Source organism: Nicotiana attenuata, unplaced genomic scaffold (genome assembly GCF_001879085.1).
Source record: "Nicotiana attenuata strain UT unplaced genomic scaffold, NIATTr2, whole genome shotgun sequence".
In the NCBI taxonomy this organism is placed as follows: Eukaryota; Viridiplantae; Streptophyta; class Magnoliopsida; order Solanales; family Solanaceae; genus Nicotiana; species Nicotiana attenuata.
Window position 1 is genome coordinate 116594 of NW_017670482.1, and position 21206 is coordinate 137799.

The 21206-nt window shown below is 35.6% G+C and overlaps 1 protein-coding gene across 1 annotated transcript; it reads right to left on the reverse strand.

The window, feature by feature from the left end:
* Positions 1-1799: 1799 nt before the first annotated feature.
* On the reverse strand, positions 1800-3891 carry LOC109240066. The gene is made up of 2 exons (XM_019406681.1): positions 3674-3891; positions 1800-3522 (listed from the first exon to the last, which is right to left on the reverse strand). Exon 2 carries the CDS (start codon positions 3207-3209, stop codon positions 2019-2021), a length of 1191 nt encoding a protein of 396 aa, XP_019262226.1. The 5' UTR covers positions 3210-3522; positions 3674-3891; the 3' UTR covers positions 1800-2018.
* Between the last annotated feature and the right edge of the window lie 17315 nt (positions 3892-21206).

Genomic DNA, 21206 nt, shown 5'->3' on the forward strand with positions numbered 1-21206 from the left:
AACGAGACGAGTACTTTCTTTTCATAAATTAGAAAAAATATTTTCTTTCATTTCAACAAAACGAGTACTTTCTTTTCATGATATAGAAAAAAGTATTTTATTTTACTTCAATAAACTGAGTATTTTTTTTATTCAACAAAATGAATAATTTCTTTTCGTAGAAATAATACTTTCTTTTGCACAAAATAACGTATTTTCTTTTTAGTTATCGAGCTCAAATTTCAATATTGTTCTTGTGTGAAAAAGTAAAGTAACATATAGTTTGTATGGGTTTGTATGAATTTTAAAAATAATAATTAAATTCTTGAAGAAAATAGAGTCAGGGGAGGGGGGAGGGAGGAGTACAGGAAAAATGGGGATTTTGAGAAATGTGGATTGAGAAGAGTAGTATAAAAAATTATATTTCTAATAATATTTTATACTCTCTAACCAAACACTAGAAAATATTTTTCGGAAAAGATTTTTCATTCACCAACCAAACAAAGAAAAATAAGTGATAAAATCACTCATTTTTCAAGAAAACATTTTCTAGGAAAATATTTTTCATACCAAACACACCCTAGAATTACTAAATTGTTATTCTGTTGTCGGCTAGACAGCCGTATTTCTTCACGACGAAGTTGTTTATGATCTGACCAGCAACTTGTTATTTAGTTGTCTTGAGTTGTCATCTGGATTTTAAAATTATTTCTATTATTTGGAAGATATGGTCAGCTGTTCACATTAGTTTCTAGATTAAGGCATCGTTCAGCAGAATTATTTTGAAGATTATTTAGAAGGTTTATATCGTAAATCTCACTCATATAGGTTAAAAGTGAGATAAGGAGATAATTAAAAGCTATTAATTGCAGCCCAACACTTAAATGCACGTCTATGTACCAATATTAGCTAATTTAACTCATACATTCTTAATATTAAACAATCAAAAAGGTATTTTTATGAATAAAATCCTAACGAGCCAAATTTTGTTTATTACGGTTTAGATTTATTTTCTTAGTCATGGTTTAATATTCTGTTAGTCATAGTTTACATGGAGTTTTACTCAGAGTCCTATTTAACTCGACAATTAAGTGATAATTATTTATATAACCAGAGTGATACATGTCATAAATTTGTTTATCCGGCGCCAAATGAAGCTTCTTAATTGGAGTAGAGCCCTCATTTTTCTCAAATAGAGGCGAAAGTAGCATGTTACTCTTTTGACATGGTATATAATGGAAAAATAGCATTGTATCAAAATAATTCCATTAGTTCCTCTCTAAATCACCACGTCAACATAAAAAAGAATATCTTCTAATTTATTTATCTCCTCTTAATTCTTTTCTATTAAAAGATTCTATCCACTTTTCATTGAAAGACAGCTTAGAATCTCGCAAGGCTGTGGCTATCCTGCATAGACCACATATAGAGTAGATGTCACGACTTATCAGAAGAGGAAATTTGATGATTGTAGGGGCTAAAGACCTAATAATAAATGTCAGAGGCTGGGAAGATGTAAATTCATTTTAAGTTAAAACCTTCGAGTTGGATGCAAAAGGGCAAACGAAAACCACACGAAGAAGAGGGTGCAAAACCACAACAAGGTCAAAACCACACGAAGAAGAGGGGGAAAAACCACAAAAAGGTAGACTTATAATGGTCTTAGCATCCTTTAGCTGTTAACCAACAGGCATCACGACTTGATTTCTTTCAGGGCAGATTTTGATTCATAACTTCATATAGTATTCATTCCCCCATAGGTGTATTTGCAATACAAACTACTGTTCGGTGACTCAATATTCAGCTATATGGAATACAAAAAGAATGAAAGAAAACCTTTTATACAGCAAATTTTGTTAGATTTCACCTCTCCATCATGTTCGCAAGTCCTAATTATTACTAGTAAAAAATGTACCAAACATCGAAATCACTCAGATAATGAACACAAACAATATAAAACCCAAAAAAGTGACCTTTCAGTTATAATCCACCACCATGACAGTAATAGGAGAATACAAGAAAGATACAGCCCCAAGAAACTATAAGGGACCTTGAGCTTGTGAGGGTGGTAGCATAGGCCAGCCAAGAAGTTGAGGTGAGCCAGGAGGGGATGAATGCTGACTAGGAGAGAATACACTTAATTCCACAAAGGCCCCTGAAGTAGTTTCATCCTTGTCCGTTGTTCGAAAGGAGATGGATCCTCGCTTCGTTGAGGTAGCTGAATTTCTCCCAGGACTGCTGACCATACTTCCTCCAAGGTTAGCAATTAGAGAAACAGTATCATTTTGTTCATCACTTAACCTTCTCCTAGCCTCTATATCCCTCTCTGAGCTCTTCTTCAATGCTAAAGAATCCCACACGGGCATGAAAACAAGCATGAAGATGCCCAACCCAATACAACAAAAGAAGGAAACAAAACCCACAAATGCAAGAGCTTGAAAAGGTAAATATTCTGGTTGAGTTTTAACAGTTAAACCAAGCAATAGAACCCTTATAGGAAAGAAAGCAGAAACTGATACCACTAGCATGTATACTCTCTTTTGCAGACTCCTATTGATAACCAAATGCAGGATTCTTCTACCAAGCCAGAATAAATAAGAAGTCAGTATGATGGCAAAAAGACCAAGGCAGAAAGTATTCAACAGAGGGTAAGTGCAGAGGGCAACATCCTGATCATTCGTAGATCGCTTAGCTGAACTAGTGAAATAATGCGGCAATTTGCTAATGTAATCCTTCTTAAATTGCGGTCCAGCCGTAATAAGTATGAGCTGTAGAGCAAAAACCGGTAGGCAAAAGAGAAGTATATATCCAGCTGTTTTGCCATTCCATTTCTGGCCTAAAGTTCCCGACTTCTGTAAGGACGCCCGAAGGAGAAACACAACCGTGAGGTAAAGGCAAGGTTCTGCAAAACCTAAGCTCGAAACAATGTAACACTTGCAAACAGTTTCCTGCCATTTGAAGCTAAGAGCATTCAACAATCTCCCGTCGCCTCTGAACAAGTTGAGCCGAACAACCTCCCCAAAGCCCCACCAAATTGCAAACAATATAAACGTAATACGGATAATCCAAGGACCATTAAAATAGCCAAGCTGAATATAACCTTGCCCGTAAATCCTCGTGTGAAAGTAGACCAAGTACAAGATGCAGAACAACCCAAAAAGTACCAAAATAGAAACAAGCAAAATAGTAATTACACCTAGTGCATCACTAGCAACTCTCGAATGGGGCATTACCCAAACCACAAATTGCACGCATGCTCTCTGACAGCATGGAGACCTGAAATCCCTCTACCACATGAACCACCCTCCTCACTCCTCCTCCTCAACAACAACACAAGTGAAACCACAGATTTATTCTTGTTAACACCTTTCAACCTCAAAACTACCATATATGAACAGTCCCTCAAGATCTGATCACCAACACCACCTCACACACCCCAAAATATCAATTCTACTCTCCTTTCTTCGCTCTTCTTCAACAATGAACTCTACCTATATTCACGCCCAATTCAATGTTCAACGTTATAATTGCTCTAAAGACAACCTAAAAAAACATACAAAACCATACACAAAATGATCACAATCTACATACATAAAGTACAAAACTTGCGCATTAACCTTGAAACAAACCCTAAACCAAAAAATCAACAAAAAAGTACTGACATATGCGAAAAATAGATCAATAGAAAGCTTACAGGATGAAGAACCTTGATCTGGAGAGCTCAAATTCTGAATCTTCCTGTCGCCAGAGAGAATCGCGAAAAAAAACCCTAACCAGAGAAAAAAGAGAGAGAGAGAGGATTGGTGGAAGAGAGGAGTGAGGGGAAAAATGGGGGAGAAGATAGAGGGGGGTGGGGGTAGTGTGGTAAGGGGGAGCTTTGTTGGAAACAGGCTGTCGCCAGCGAATAAACCAAACCCAGAAATGGAAATTATTATTGAGATTATAATGTAAGGAGTAATGTTTAATGGGACACAGAAAAATAAGAGAAAATAAAAATAAAATAACAGGCTGTATACAGCTGGATGATTCCGAGCCTCTAGCTTGGAATGCTCCGAGCCTAGTTGGCAACCTGACCGTGGCGGCGTTTACGGTGAATGTTCTAACTTTGATTTTTCCTCTCTTCATTTTTTTTATTTAATTCATTAATTAATACTTTGTATAGAAAATTTAAAAAAAAAGTTAGAATAGTGACAGTTGAATGGACTTTCACACCCTGGAATTACATCATACATTCGTTGGTTTTGTAGAATAAATATTTTTCTCTCTCCTTCATCAACGCATTATAAATAATCAGTTTTTTTTAAAAATTAATGTAAATATTCTTTTATACAGCTTGTCTATGAAGTATTTATAAAATCAGTTTAATGGCAAGTGAATTTTAATCATTAATGTTAATAGATAACTTTGTAAAATGTAACTAACTTATTATAATAGTTTAAATTATATTAATTGATCGTGTAAACAGTTGTTATATCGTCACTGTGTGTAAAGTAGATTCTTTTTTATATGTAGTTATTAAAAAAATATTTTGTAGATTAATTTTTCGTGTATTTGGTTAAACTTAGATAAGGTGACAGCAAAATATGTGAGATACTGCATGGTGATAAAATGTTTTGAGGGTCAATTTCAGTATTAAAAATGACAATAATGTGATAATTTCAGCAATAATATGACAGAGTTAGTTGAGATACTTTCAAAGAAGTATGCCCAGAATTAATACAAACAATTTCCTTGGTTTGAACAGAGATAAAAAAAATCCCTCCGGTTTGGAACTCTGCTCCAATCAAGTCGCCAGTTAATTACAACAACAACATACCCAGTAATATCCACACTGTGGGGTCTGGGGAGGATAGTGTATACATAGATCTTACCCCTACCTTGTGAAGATAGAGAGGATGTTTCCAATAGACCCTCGGCTCAGGAAAGCATAAGCAACATATTAATGAAAATATAGATAAGAAGGGACAGTACCAAAAGCCACATAAAAGTAGAATAAAAACAACAAGACAGTAAGGTGACAACAATGAAAAATAACTATTAGTCATAAAAACCTACTACCAACAGAAAGCGAGACTACGTGCCAATACTACTGTTATGAACACTCTAGACTACCTACTCTACTACTCTAATCCTCGACCTTCATATCTTCCTATCAAGGGTCATGTCCTCGGTCAGCTGAAGTTGCGACATGTCTTGCCTAATCACCTCTCCCCACCTCTTCTTTGGCCTACCTCTACCTCTCTGTAGGCCCTTCAATGTCAATCTCTCACACCTCATCACCGGTGTGCCTGTGCTCCTCCTCCTCACATGACCAAACCACCTAGTCGCGCGGTCGCGCTTCCCGCATGTTGTCACAAAAAACCTTATTTCTGATCCTATCTAACCTGGTGTGCCAGCACATCCATCTCAACAACCTCATCTCTGTTACCTTCATCTTCTGGACATGAGCGATCTTAACTGGCCATATACTCAGCCTCATAAAACATTATTGGTCTGACCACCACTCTGTAGAACTTACCCTTAAGTTTCGATGGTACCTTCTTGTCACATAAAACACCGGAAGCGAGTCTCCATTTCATCCATCCCGCTCCAATACGATGTGTGACATCTCCATCAATCTCCCCATCCCCCTGAATAATAGACCCAAGGTATTTAAAACTTCCTCTCCTAGGGATGACCTGCGAGTCCAGTCTTACCTCTCCTTCCCCTTCTTGAGTCTCGCCACTAAACTTACGCTCCAAGTATTCAGTCTTTGTCCTGCTCAACTTGAAACCTTTAGATTCCAGGGTCTGCCTCCATACCTCTAGTTGTGCGTTCACATCGTCTCGTGTCTCGTCAATCAGTATAATATCATCTGCAAATAGCATGCACCACGGCACCTCCCCTTGGATGTGGCACGTCAGTACGTCCATCATCAGAGCAAACAAAAAAGGGCTGAGTGCCGACCCCTGATGCAACCCCATCATAATCGAAAAATGGTCCGAGTCCCCATCCACTATCCTCACTCGGGTTTTTACTCCATCATACATGTCTTTAATCAACCTAACGTAGGCAACATGTACACCTCTAGCCTCCAAACATCTCCACAAAACCTCCCTCGGAACTTTATCGTACGCCTTTTCTAAGTCGATGAACACTATATGCAAGTCCTTCTTTCTCTGCCTATACTGCTCCATCAATCTCCTAACAAGGTGGATGGCTTCTGTAGTCGAATGGAAATAGACACACTCATCCTCACCCTTAGCTCTACCATTCTCTCCCAGGCTTTCATAGTATGTCCAAGCAGCTTGATACCTCGATAGTTATTGCAATTTTGGATATCACCCTTGTTCTTGTACACAGGAACTATCGTGCTCCACCTCCACTCATCGGGCATCTTCTTCGTTCTAAAAATGACATTAAATAACCTAGTGAGCCATTCCAAGCCTGTCTTGCCCGCACTCTTCCAAAACTCCACCGGGTTTTCATCCGGCCGGGTCGCTTTGCCCCTGATCATCTTACGCATAGCCCCCCAACTTTATCAACTCTAATCCGCCTACAGTACCCAAAGTCACAACGACTCCCAGATAGTTCCAAATCACCCAGTACAATGCTCTTGTCCCCCTCCCCGTTCAAGAGACTATGGAAGTAGGTATGCCATCTCCGACGGATAAGCCCCTCATCCAACAAAACTCTACCTTCTTCGTTCATGGTCCAAGTCTCAAGCTTTCCTTTCTCGCGTCTTGGCTAACTTGAACAACCTCTTATCCCCACATTGGCCGTCGAGTTCCTCATACAAACGACAAAAAGTTATAGTCTTTGCCGCCATAACTGCTAGCTTTGTCTCTTTTTTAGCCAACTTATAATGCTCCCTATTCGCCTTCATCTCCTCATCATCTACACTTTCCACTAGCTTCAGATATGCTACTTTCTTGGTTTTCACTTTTCCTTGCACCTCTTCATTCCACCACCAGTCTCCCTTGTGACCACCGGAGTAACCCTTGGATACCCCTAATACCTCTCTCGCAGCTTCCCTAATGCATTGCGTAGTCGTGGTCCACATAGCGCTTGCATCCCCACTAGTCCTCCATGCCCCCATAGTCACCAGCTTGACCCTCAACTCCTGCACTTTAGCTTCCGTCAAGGCTCCCCGCTTGATCCTATGTTGGCTATACATCACCCTCTTCCTTCACTTCCTTGTGATCTCAAGGTCCATGACCAGGAGCCTATGAAGAGTCAAGAGGTTCTCACTCGAGATGACCCTGCAATTCGTGCAAGTCGCCAGTTAATTATGTACTTTTTTTCATATTTGCTTTCTTAACCTTTTGTATAATTGAGAAATCTTTTAACATAAGTATCTCGGCGTTAGAAACCTGGTGGGAATAATGACATCGACGCTATATTCTTCTCTACTTAAATATCAAGTTTTATATTCTTCTCTACTAAAAATATCAAGTTTTATATTCTTCACTTAAATTTTAAGCATGAGTCTAATCCACACACTCTCCCTCTCTAACACTTATCACTAGACAAAAGCTCTCGACAAATATTTACTTTTATACTAAGGAGGGACAAGTGATAATTGGAGACTATCTGCCTATCTGGTTCTTTGAAAACAGTTTTTACCATATTAAACACGTAATATCAAACATTAAAAATGATATAATAGTACAAAATTTAGCAATGTATTAATCAAAGAATATTTCTTTATCCAGTTGATGCCCCCGAAGTGAGTTCAAATGTGCTTGAACTATTTCAAACGGTTCTTTTTGTGCAGTTTGATTACTCAAGCAAGCACCAGTTTTCTGTTAAGTTAAAGAATATAAATAAAACGAATAGAAAGGCTAGATCACTCAGCTTCATTATTGCCAATTTTCATACCTTTACCAGATTACTTCATAAGGAATTGAGATCAGTTAGTTCCTAATACTTTCTTCTTCTTCTTTCTTTTGACATGTCAAAAGAGTTTTCCTCAACCCCCCTTGGGCTTGGAGTGGTAAAAGGAGGAAGTAGATTTTTGGGCGATGTGCACAAATAGCCATTAATAGCAGATGTCTTTATTTTTAAGCCACTGTTTTAATTGTCTTTAGTTTTTAGTCACTGTTTTAATAAACTTTTACCTGCCTGGACGAAAATATCCTTTTGTTATAACCTTATATCTACGCTCCTTATTAACGATCAGCAGCAGCAACACGTAACTAACTTTCGAAGCAGCAACAGAGACTGTGATCGTCCAAAATTGCAGTAGCTTCTCTTCCGATTTCAAACTATAGCAGCAGCAGAGACTGTGATCGTCCAAAATTGCAGTAGCTTCTCGTCCAAAAATCGACATAAAATTACAGTAAGTTATGCTTTTGTGTGTTTTTGTTGATTTTTATTTCGTTACTGGGAATTTGATGCTAGGAATTTGATTTTTTTTTTCTTTTCTGGATTGATAACGTTAAGGACATCGCGGCCTGTGATTATTCTATAAATATTGAGGACATAAAGTTAAGGATTTGTTGTCCTGAATATTAAGGACATAGTGTCCTGGTTTTGCAAAAGTTCAGGACCATGAATCCTTAACTTTTGAGCTTGGAACTCAAAAGTTAAGGATTCATGGTCCTGAACTTCAAGTTTTAAGTTCAAAAGTTAAGGACACTTGGTCCTTAACTTTGATTTCCAAGTTCAAAAGTTGAGGATTCATGGTCCTGAACTTCAATTTTCAAGTTCAAAAGTTAAGGACACTTGGTCCTTAACTTTGATTTCCAAGTTCAAAAGTCAAGGACTAATGGTCCTGAAGTTTGACTTCCAAGCTCAAAAGTTAAGGATTCATGGTCCTGAACTTCAAGTTTCAAGTTCAAAAGTTAAGGACACTTGGTCCTTTACTTTGATTTCCAATTTCAAAAGTTAAGGACGCATGGTCCTGAACTTCAAGTTTGAAGTTCAAAAGTTAAGGACACTTGGTCCTGAAGTTTGAATTACAAGTTCAAAAGTTAAGGACACTTGGTCCTTAACTTTGATTTCCAAGTTCAAAAGTTAAGGACACTTGGTCCTTAACTTTAAATTTCAAGTTCAAAAGTTAAGGACGAATGGTCCTAAAGTTTGAGTTCCAAGCTCAAAAGTTTAAGGATTCATGGTCCTGAACTTCTGGTTTCAAGTTCAAAAGTTAAGGACCAAGGGTCCTTAACTTTGATTTCCAAGTTCAAAAGTTAAGGATGCATGGTCCTGAACTTAAGTTTGAAGTTCAAAAGCTAAGGACACTTGGTCCTGAAGTTTGAATTCCAAGTTCAAAAGTTAAGGACACTTGGTCCTTAACTTTGAATTCCAAGTTCAAAAGTTAAGGACACTTGGTCCTTAACTTGGCCTTGAACTTACAGTTCATGTCCTTAATTTATACAAGGATTGCTCTGTAAATATGTCCTGAATTTCCCATTCTCTTGACTTGCAGGATGGAAACAATATGTATTATAGTTGCTTTTAATGGTAGATGGACTACAGACTATAAGTATCTTGATCATCAAACAAAGCTTGTTCTAGTACCTAAGGCAATTCGATTTATAGATTTCATTAAACAGGTATTTGAAGTTGTTGAATTGGATAGAGACAAAATTGAAGCAATGATATGGTTTGATATCAACCTGGGAACAAGCAAGGGAATGCTTGTATCCAAAGATTTGGATCTTCACACATGTATAGAGTTACTAAAAAGTCATTCACTCTTCAAGGGCTGTCGTTTCATTGTTGATGTTTGGGAAAGAGTTTTTGGATCTACAAGCACCTTTGAACATGTCAACAGATAAAATCAACATGACAATCAAAACAAATGCCAACAGATAATGGAAATAGATATGGTTGAAGCTCAACCAATAACTGAAGAGGTGCTTCAAACATTTGATTGTATTTAAGTAGAAGGACAAAGCATTATAGAGATTGACAACGAACAAGCTTTGGGTATTCAAGTCTTAGAGAGTGCACCGTTAATAGAAGAAGTTGCTGAAATAACCTCTACTCAACTAACTAGACGAAGCTCAAATTTGAAACAAAAAGTATCCCCAACTACGATATTAAGAGAAAATGCTTCGTTGGATGAAATAAAAGTGGGATCAATATTTGACAAAAAGAAGAGTATAATTAACTATTTTTCGAATATAGCAATTAAAGGACATTTTGAATTCAAAGTTGTTAGATCAAGCTCAACAAGATATTCTTTGAAATGCAATGATGATAGGTGTGGGTGGTGTGTGCGTGCTTTAAGAGTCAAAGATTCAACACTGTTCAAGATAGTAAAGATTGTGAAAAATCATGACTGCTCAGTTAACACTATGAAAGCGGATCAAAGGCATTATTCAAAGTTGATTAGTGGTTACATTATTGACAATCTTCGAGACCCAAGGTTTGAAGTTACACCAGCTTTTGTCATGGCAGAAATGCGAAAATTGCATGGACTAGACATTGGGTATCACAAGGCGTGGCGTGCTATCCAACGCGCTTCAGCTTTAATAAGAGGACTCCTGAAGAGAATTATGAATTATTGTCTTCATACTTGTATATGATGAAAAGTAAAAACCCGGGAACATATACTAACATAAAGATAGACGACAACAACAGGTAAACAATCAAAAAAGAGATTATTAGTCTGTTTTTATAAACTATAGGACATGCTGTCCTTAAACGGTGAAAAAGTTAAGGACTTGCTGTCCTTAACTTTGATGTGTGCAGTGAAAAAGTTAAGGACGTGCGGTCCTTAACTTTGATGTGTGCAGTGAAAAAATTAAGGACACTTGGTCCTAAACTTAGAGTTGCAAGTTAAAAAATTAAGGACATGTTGTCCTTAACCAGTGAAAAAGTTAAGGACGTGTTGTCCTTAATTTTGATGTGTGCAGTGAAAAAGCTAAGGACACTTGGTCCTTAACTTAGAGTTGCAAGTTAAAAAATTAAGGACTGCATGCCCTTAACTTTTAAACTTGTAACTCTAAGTTAAGGACTACACGTCCTTAACTTTTTAACTTGTAACTCTAAGTTAAGGACCAAGTGTCCTTAACTTTTGAGCTTGTTAGTATAACTTCAGGACTACATGTCCTAAACTTTTGAGCTTGTAACCTGAAGTTTAGCACTAGCTGTCCTTAACTTATGACCTTGGTAGTCTAAGTTAAGGACAGGTTGTCCTTAACTTCTGTTAACCTTCTGTTATACTGTATTTTCAGGTTTCTTTATATGTTTTATGCATATGGATCATCAATAACTGGTTGGAATCATTGTAGACCAGTGATTACTGTTGATGCAACTTTCTTGAAGTCAAAATTTCATGGTGTTTTGATTATTTCAGTTTCAAAGGATGCAAATAACCAAATTTTCCCACTAGCCTTTGGAATTGCAGAATCTGAAAATAACAATTTCTATGAGTGGTACTTTAGTGAGCTTCGCAATGCAATTGGGAGTCGTGAGAATTTAATTTTCTTATCAGACAGGCATCAATCTATTGCATATGGCATTGCAAAGGTATATCCTGAAAGCCACCATGGGATTTGTATCTATCATTTGGAGCAGAACCTAAAGCGAAGGAAAGTGAAAAGTGAGGTCATAAAACTTTTCCAAAGTGCTGCAAGAGTATACAGGCGCAAAGAATTTGATCTATACATGTCAGATATAGCAAAAGTAGATAAGAAGACTTATGACTACTTGATGGAAGAACCACCGGAAAGATGGGCACGTTCTTGTAGTCCACGACGAAGATATGACATGCTCACAACAAACATAGTTGAGTCAGTGAATTCTGTACTATTAGAAGCAAGGGAGCTGCCTATATTAAGAATGATGGATTTCATCTAAGTAAAGCTACAACGTTGGTTTTATGAAAGAAGAAATGAAGCAGAAGGAAATTTTTATGACGTTTCTTGTTGGGTAGAAGAGGAATTGAAGAAAAAGATAGATTTAGCATTTACTTTGAATATAAGTATTATGTTCTTTGTTTAGCTTAATATTTTAATGATAATTTAACATAATGTACTAACTTAAAAAGTTTTAACATTGAAGGTCTTCCCTGTTGATTCATGGCGTTCTAGAGTTGAGGAAGAAGGAATTGCTTTCTTGGTGGACTTAAACAAAAGGACATGTGATTGTTTTCAGTTTCAATTTGATGAATTACCATGCATACATGCAATTGCAGCTATCGAGAAGAGAAACATCAAGAAGTCCAACTTTTGCTCGCACTGGTACTTAAAGAAATCTTGGCTGAAAACATATGAAAGACAAATACATCCTGTAGGACATACTGATTCTTGGATTGTACCAGAGGGTGTTAAGTCACAAATTATTAAACCTCCATATTTCAAAGTGCCACCAGGTAGAAGGCAGAAGAAAATGCATGTTCCAGCTACCGAGTCATCCAAAATAACATTCAAATGTGGTCGTTGCAGAAGAATTGGCCATAATAGAACAACTTGTATATATTCTCTGGCGGTCCATCCATTTTCAAGGAAGCATAGAGAATAGTAGATATATCAACTTATGTTTATCTACTCTTTTAAGTTTTTGCTATAAATTGGATTCATTTAGATTGTTTTTATTTGACCAGATGTCCTGAATTTTCAAAGTTTCTTTGCGCTTATGTGCTTTTTGTTTCTTTTGAGTTGCAAGTTCAAAAGTTAAGGACACTTGGTCCTGAACTTTGAATTCCAAGTTCAAAAGTTAAGGACACTTGGTCCTGAAGTTTGAGTTCCAAGTTCAAAAGTTGAGGACACTTGGTCCTTAACTTTGAATTCCAAGTTCAAAAGTTAAGGACACTTGGTCCTGAACTTTGAATTCCAAGTTAAAAAGTTAAGGACACGTGGTCCTTAACTTTGAATTCCAAGTTCAAAAGTTGAGGACACTTGGTTCTGAACTTTGAATTCCAAGTTCAAAAGTTAAGGACACTTGGTCCTTAACTTTAATTTCCAAGTTCAAAAGTTGAGGACACTTGGTCCTGAACTTTGAATTCCAAGTTAAAAAGTTAAGGACACGTGGTCCTTAACTTTGACTTCCAAGTTCAAAAGTTAAGGACACTTGGTCCTTAACTTTGAATTCCAAATTCAAAAGTTAAGGACAGATGGTGCTGAACTTAGACTTACAAGTTAAAAAGTTAAGGACATTTGGTCCTTAACTAATATTTACAAGCTCAATACACATAATTTAGGGAATGCAAATGGACAAATCAATACTTGACAAAAACAAAGAAATTGATAACATGATGCCTTTATATTACTTCTGAAACTGTAATTTGGCATAGCTGTGACAAAAAATTATACTATGCAAACAAAATAAAAGTGCCTTGTGGACAATTTACAAGATATTTCAGAATTCATATGGATTTTTTACAGCAATTTTATACAAAAAATCAACTACAGCTAACTTTCTTTACAATTAAACTACAACTCCTTTGGACAGGAAGTTTCATTTTCACTATCATAGTCGTCGCCGACATTTTCTAGTGGTGTATCATAACCATAATTTCTTTTCCACTCTCCATGTGCCCAAAGATTTGCTGCAAGTTCTTTTCTAAATTTTGTTATGTCTTCAGGTTGGAATTTCTCCACATCCTTTCCCGTCATCAACAACTCCACATACTTGATAAGGAATGCACCACAATCAGTCCTAAGAAAAATGTAAGATATGGAGTCAATTAACAATATCTTTAATAAAATAAATCTAAAGTACATATAAATTATATATCAAATGACAACACGTACGATCTAGTTTGGTTTGGTGATCTTTGCCACTGAATATCAAATTTGTTAGATGCATTTCCAAAAGACTTGTGATTTTTCTCAAACTTTGAGAACTTTAGCAAGTGGGGGATCATGCGTGCATACATTTCAATGTGATTCATTCCTGCCTCATATGGCTCACTATATATGGAATCATACACATCAATCTTTTTGTCATTCAAGTCCAATACCCCCAAAAGAAAATGTGTCACGGCATCATCATCTTCTGAAGGAAGCCGACATGGAAAAAAGATTTTGTCAACCTCTATCCAAGCAATTCCACATCTACGACTGTCACCCCACACATATGGTGTCAGAAACAATTGATTATCACCACACCAAAACTCATCTGTAGCATCTTCATTGAAATCCTTATATACAAGTGCCATATAGTTATCAAAAAGTATATTTGTAGTTGTGCAACGAAAAGGATGGGCACGAGGGTGGTAGAATTCCTTCTTTCTATAATAATACAGGACAATGTCAATATGCTTCATAAAAAGCCAAAAAAATATAACAAATCCATCAGTCATAAAAAACTAAAAATAATAAATTAATAATAAAGAAAATAAATCTATGCAAATTATCAAACCTTATCATCAAGTACAAAGCTACTATCTGAAAGCTCAAGGAAGAACATTTTGCTACTAATTTTTTTGGGTACAAATTTATATGGATTCTTTCTCACACCATTATCGTCAGCATATATATCAGTTTCTCCAATGAAAATTTTGAAAATATCAAAGTTAGAAGTTAGTCCTCATTTCCTAATTAAGGACATCTAGTTCTGAACTTAGGCTAAGAAGCTCAAAAGTTAAGGACAATAGGTCCTGAACTTAGGCTAAGAAGCTCAAAAGTTAAGGACACTTGGTCCTGAAGTTTGAATTACAAGTTTAAAAGTTAAGGACACTTGGTCCTGAACTTCAAGTTTCAAGTTGAAAGAAATTAAGGACACATGGTCCTGAACTTAGACTTACAAGTTCAAAAGTTAAGGACACTTGGTCCTGAACTTTGAGTTCCAAGTTCAAAAGTTAAGGACACTTGGTCCTGAACTTTGAGTTGCAAGTTCAAAACTTAAGGACACTTGGTCCTGAACTTAGACTTACAAGTTCAAAAGTTAAGGACACTTGGTCCTGAACTTTGAGTTCCAAGTTCATAAGTTAAGGACACTTGGTCCTGAACTTTGAGTTGCAAGTTCAAAACTTAAGGACACTTGGTCTTGAACTTAGACTTACAAGTTCAAAAGTTAAGGACACTTGGTCCTGAACTTTGAGTTGCAAGTTCAAAACTTAAGGACACTTGGTCCTGAACTTACAGTTACAAGTTAAAAGTTAAGAACAAAAGATCCTGAACTTAGACTTACAGGTTCAAAAGTTAAGGACACTTGGTCCTTAACTTTGAGTACCAAGTTCAAAAGCTAAGGACACGTGGTCCTGAACTTACATTTACAAGTTTAAAAGTTAAGGACACTTGAGCCTGAAATTAGACTTGTAATCTCAAAAGTTAAGGACAATTAACAAATAATGGAATACATTTAGGGGCTTACGCTTTTTTGCGACCTTTCCTTTTCTCCTTGCCCAACCACCCAATGAATTTCTTCAATAAGTTTGCATCATCTTTGGCATAATGAAAAATACATTTACGAGTATATTTTGATTTTATCCAGCCTGTATTCTTGGGAGTATTTTCATTGTGCGCCATCGATGTTCCTGTTTTTCTTTCTTGTTCAAAAAAAGATTTCAATTGCCAACTAAGCTTCTTATTCCTTTTCCCTCGACCAAGATCTTCTTCAACATATCCTTCACCCTCCATAGACAAACCCTCAACAATGCTACTTTGTGTAGTTGGAGGAGTAGGAGTAAGAATAGAAAATGATGGACCATCAAAACTATCTCTCTTCCTTTTCCTAGTATATTGGTTAAGGGCTTCATTTTTGTTTTGCTCTGCAGACAACACTACATATACATTAGTTTGCTACAAGTCATAAATTTTACAACGAATTGTCAAATGAAGAGACAAAAACTAAGGACATAATTTTTGAAATGTACTGGCAATTTCAATTAGGAATATAATATTTAGGACACAATTAATACCTGTGTCGTCCACGCTGCATTCTTGTACTTAACAGACAATTGAGCTGACATATTGATTGCATTTTCTTTATCTTGAAACTGTGCATTTTCTTTATCTTGCAACTGTTCTCCATGATCTTCGATTGCTAGTTCACAAGATTTTGTAAAATATTTACAAGAGTTAACATAATTAGTAATTGTTACTAATCTTTGATTAAAACAAACATGTATAAAATTAAAAAAAAATTCGTCTAACCTTTTGCAACTGTCAAGATCATGCCAGTTAAATCATTATCTACACTAGCATTTTCTTGGCTTCCAATATTGTCGGTAAGAGAGCGAGGTTGTAGAGAGATCATATGTTCCTTCTATACATTTGCAAATAATCTCACTTATGCTTGTTCCTTAGGTATTTTCTAAGTCTTGAGATTGTCCTCCACTTCTCTCTTGATAGTACACTCCGTCTTTTTCCCTTGCAGCTTCAAAAGATTTTGTAACATTTACAATTAATACCCTTTACTAATAGTTTACTAAAACTAACATTCAACATATCATGAAAATTCCATCTAACCTTGATTGGCATCATTTTGAATTCCAAATTTCTCTTTAAGTGAGAGAGGTGTAGAGAGATCATATACTCCTTCAACACATTTGCATACAATCTCACTTACACTTGTTCCCAATGGATTTTCCAAATCCTGAGATTGCACTCCACATTTACAAATTATTTCTGTTACTCCTGTCTCTTTTGGATTTTCCTAGTGTTAACATTCTACTACTTCTTGAACTTCCACTCCATCCATAGATTCTACATATATTTGTAATCACAAAAAAGTTTATATATATTACGCTATTGAATATAAATTTCAATGACAACAAATTCAAAATCTATATCTAACCTTTCCCAATTTCAGTGTCAATATCAGTTTCATCTTCTAGATGCGCATCTCTATAATCGTTTTCATAATGATCTTCTGCATGCACATCTGTATCATCACATTGATCATCACCTGCATCTTTGTTAATTGGAACAGTAGGTTCTGTATCAACCGCATCTTTACTACATGGAGCAGTAGATTCTCTCTCTATGTTCCTTTTATTAGGTTTGACAATCTTCAACAAAGTATCAATCTTTGATCCTAGGTCTTTCTTTAAATTCTGTGAAAGAAATTAAGTTAAAAAGTTAAGGACAGGTAGTCCTAAACTTCAAGTTACAAGTTAAAAAGTTAAGGACACTTGTTCCTTAACTTTGACTTCCAAGATCAAAAGTTAAGGACGAATGGTCCTGAAGTTTGAGTTCCAAGCTCAAAAGTTAAGGATTCATGGTCCTGAACTTCAAGTTTCAAGTTCAAAAGTTAAGGACACTTGCTCCTTAACTTTGGTTTCCAGGTTCAAAAGTTAAGGACACTTGGTCCTTAACTTTAAATTCCAACTTCAAAAGTTAAGGACTAATGGTCCTGAAGTTTGAGTTCCAAGCTCAAAAGTTAAGGACACTTGGTCCTGAACTTTGAGTTGCAAGTTCAAAAGGACACTTGGTCCTGAACTTTGAGTTGCAAGTTCAAAAGTTAAGGACACTTGGTCCTTAACTTTGAGTTACAAGCACTGAAATAAATGATATTACTTTGATGTCATTTTGAATCTTTTATTTTTGATATAGCTATTCTTTGATTTATTCTAGTAACTTCTGTGTGCATATCCTTTGTAAACTTCTCCGATAATCTCTGAATCAAAAACCATGAAAATAAAAAAGTCTCTTAAGCAAAAATAAATAAAAACACTAATGCTATTCAAAGACAGAAAACCTACTTTAACAATTTTCTTAAGCAAGGCTTCATCAAATTGTGTGGAGGAAGGCATTGAACTTTGATCTTGAGACAATGGATCATGCACACTAACAGGCTCCGCATCTTCTTCAACAGAAATAAATGGTACCACCTCGATCAACTTATACAACTATTATATAAGGAAAAAAAACGTAAGTTTTCAGAACTAAAACACATAAACAAAAAAAATGGCTAGTAATCAAATTAACTTACATTTTCATTATGGAAGTATTTTTTACACAGAGAATCATATTGTGGAGATTTCATATCCATATAACATAACATCCGAGGATACCCACATTCTCTGAAGTTCACAAATTGTTTTTCCTGGAAAATTGGAAATACTTCCATAATCCAAACACAAAAAGCGAAAGGGAAGCCAAGTATAGTATAAAAGTCCTTGTCTTTATCTTTATCTTTCTCTTTCTCTTTCTCATTCTCATTCTCATTGGGCTTCAAACAACTCTTCAATGATTTTATTAACATAACAAAGAGAGCCCCAGTTGAAAGAGGAGCAGAGTTCATTGTCATCTACAACTTTCATAGTTGCTCGGACACATTCCGGTTCTTGCACTTCCCCATCAAAACAGATTCAACAAAATAAATTATTGCCAACTTCACCGCATCATCATCGCTACCTACAAATGATGCAGTTGTACCATTTGGGTGACTAGTAATAAAATTAAACAAATCGCCTAACTCAATTCTATCTTTCCCATGGAAGTAGACTTTCGAAAGCCTATTCTCTTTTTCACGCACAACTGTGAAGTCCACTGAAGAAGAACATTTTAAACCAATAATTATATGAAATGCTTCACGTGTAAACTATACTTCATGGCCAAAGACCTTGAATGTCATTGAATTAGGGTCATTGCTTACAATTTTTGAAAGCAACACACAATGAATAAGTTTAAAACAGAACTTCACACTTTGCAATCGGAAAAAGTTTCCAAAAATACCATCCCTCAACTTCTTCCATTGCCTGTTCGACAAGAAATCTTTTATTGTTTCCTTATACTGTAAATCTCTTTTCCAATAACTATTTAAATTACGCCAAACATCAAAGTCGAAAACACGATCTCCTTCCATTAACACACTACAAAAGAAGTAAAAAGAACATAAAAAATTAGGACTAAAATCCAGGACCTAAGTAAAATGCATCTTAAAGTTAAAGACTTATCACTTCAAAAGTTAAGGACACTTGGTCCCGAACTTTGAATTCCAAGTTAAAAAGTTAAAGACACTTGGTCCTTAACTTTGATTTACAAGTTCAAAAGTTAAGGACACTTGGTCCTGAAGTTTGAGTTCCAAGTTCAAAAGTTAAGGACACTTGGTCCTAAAGTTTGATTTCCAAGTTCAAAAGTTGAGGACACTTGGTCCTTAACTTTGAATTCCATGTTCAAAAGTTAAGGACACTTGGTCCTGAACTTTGAATTACAAGTTCAAAAGTTAAGGACACCTGGTCCTTAACTTTGATTTTCAAGTTAAAAAGTTAAGGATACTTGGTCCTTAACTTTGAATTCCAAGTTCAAAAGTTAAGGACACTTGGTCCTGAACTTTGAATTACAAGTTCAAAAGTTAAGGACACCTGGTCCTTAACTTTGATTTCCAAGTTAAAAAGTTAAGGACACTTGGTCTTTAACTTTTATAAAAGCACAGTTAACTAAAAATTCATAAACACAGTTAGCTTATTGAATTCATACGACTATTTTTATGAAATATCCTTACATAATCAAATATATTGATTGAACCGCAAACACATTTCAATACAAAAATGTTCTGAATAACTTCCTAACAAAAATTCGCAACTTCTTCCACACTGAATCAAGTTATAATCATTATTTTCGAAATTTCCTACATACTTGATACCAAACACAACATTGATCACGATTAAAGTTATACAAAAAGAAAAATGCATAAAAGCAAAATAAAAAATATACCAGTTCGCTGGTTCGATGCAAAGAAGATGACAAAGGAGAACATATTAACTGTAACAAACTACTGAGAATCGCTGGGCAGGAACAAATCGAACAATGATTTGCATGCAAGGAACGATACTTAGGGAGCGAAATTTGTCTCTGAAATTTTGTCTCTCAAATTTTGCCTCTGAACGTATAAAATAAGGGTTTGAGAATATAAGAATAGAAGAAAGGGTAAATTTATCTTTTCAATAGTTTTAATAGAGTAGTGGCTATTTTTGCTCAGCATTAGAATTGGTGGATAAAAAATAAACACCACCTTATTTAGTGGCTACCACGCGCCATTTTTACTAGATTTTCAGCTGAGTAATTTAGGACCCGTTTATTCATATTTTTTTTTCTTTTGTCCCATTTTTTTTTCCAAATATATGTTGTCCATAAAATTTTGCAAGTTATTGGAAAATTTTCGAAAATGAGTATATCACTTTTTCAAAATTTTCAGAAGAACTTTTTTCCCACTCACAAAACTGCAACATTTTTTCAATTGAAATGCTTATCCAAACATAATTTCAAATTCCAAATATAATTTTTCAACTTAACTTCAAATACTACTTTTTCTTAAAAATTTACGATTTTTATGTCCAAACGCCTATTTAACTTATGGAGGCGGTGGGGGAAAAAATTAGCTTATGGAGGCAACAAAGTTTTGGTTCGGCAGATCTAAAATCTAAACACGAGTTATATCTTCATATTTTCATTGCATTCTTGAAATTATGAGTTCATAACTCATGTGTAGTAAATATTTTTAGTAATTTTTTGACATTTAGGTCTTTCTTTTCTGCAAAAAATAATAAGTTCAATTTAACTCAGCACCTAAATCAAGATAGTTTTTTTTGTTAAAAGAGAGGGGAATGTTCAAATTTCAGCAAAGTTTGAGTTTCAAACCAATTCATACGTTTGTGCGTTTTGTTCGAGCCCCGGGTATGGAAATATTCTTGGTAGGAAGCGCTTTCCCCGAATGAGGTCCTACGCGGCGCGAATCCGGATATAATCGGGCTCCAATGCAAGTACCGGACACCGAGTGGAAAAAAAAAAGGTTTGTGCGTTTTGTTTTAAAATATGCTAAAGCATCCTTTAAATTTAAAAAAGAACGTTAGAGTAACCAATAAAAGCTTTCTCTGTAGACATGTGATATCGCCAAAAGAGACCCACAACTCTTGTCCTCTATACAGTGCTGCTATTAGGTGCCCTTTGATTTTTGTACGGAGATGGTGACTCTCTTAAAGTATATGTCGCCATTTTGGCATCTTTTATTTGAGAAGTTTTATTTTGTGTCTCATACAACTGACACTAGTTGTATGAGGCTCCTTTTTGTCTCACAAAATTGTGGACCCTAATCTTACACTGGTGGGTCCACAGAATTCTGGGTCCACTAAACTGTGAGACACAAAGTTGCCCCATATATGAGACACAAAATAAAATTTTCCCTTTTATTTGCTTTTATATCAATGCCTATTTCAGAACTAATTTCAACAGAAGAGTCCGGTAACTAATAATGGTCATCTTCTATTTGCATATTCGACAACACAAAGATAAAAGAAAAAAATACGGACCATAAAACCGCATAAATCACCATAGCCAATTTTTTCTGAAATATAACAATATATCCAATTTCGACCTATATTATTTTTATTTCATTTATCTAAGCAA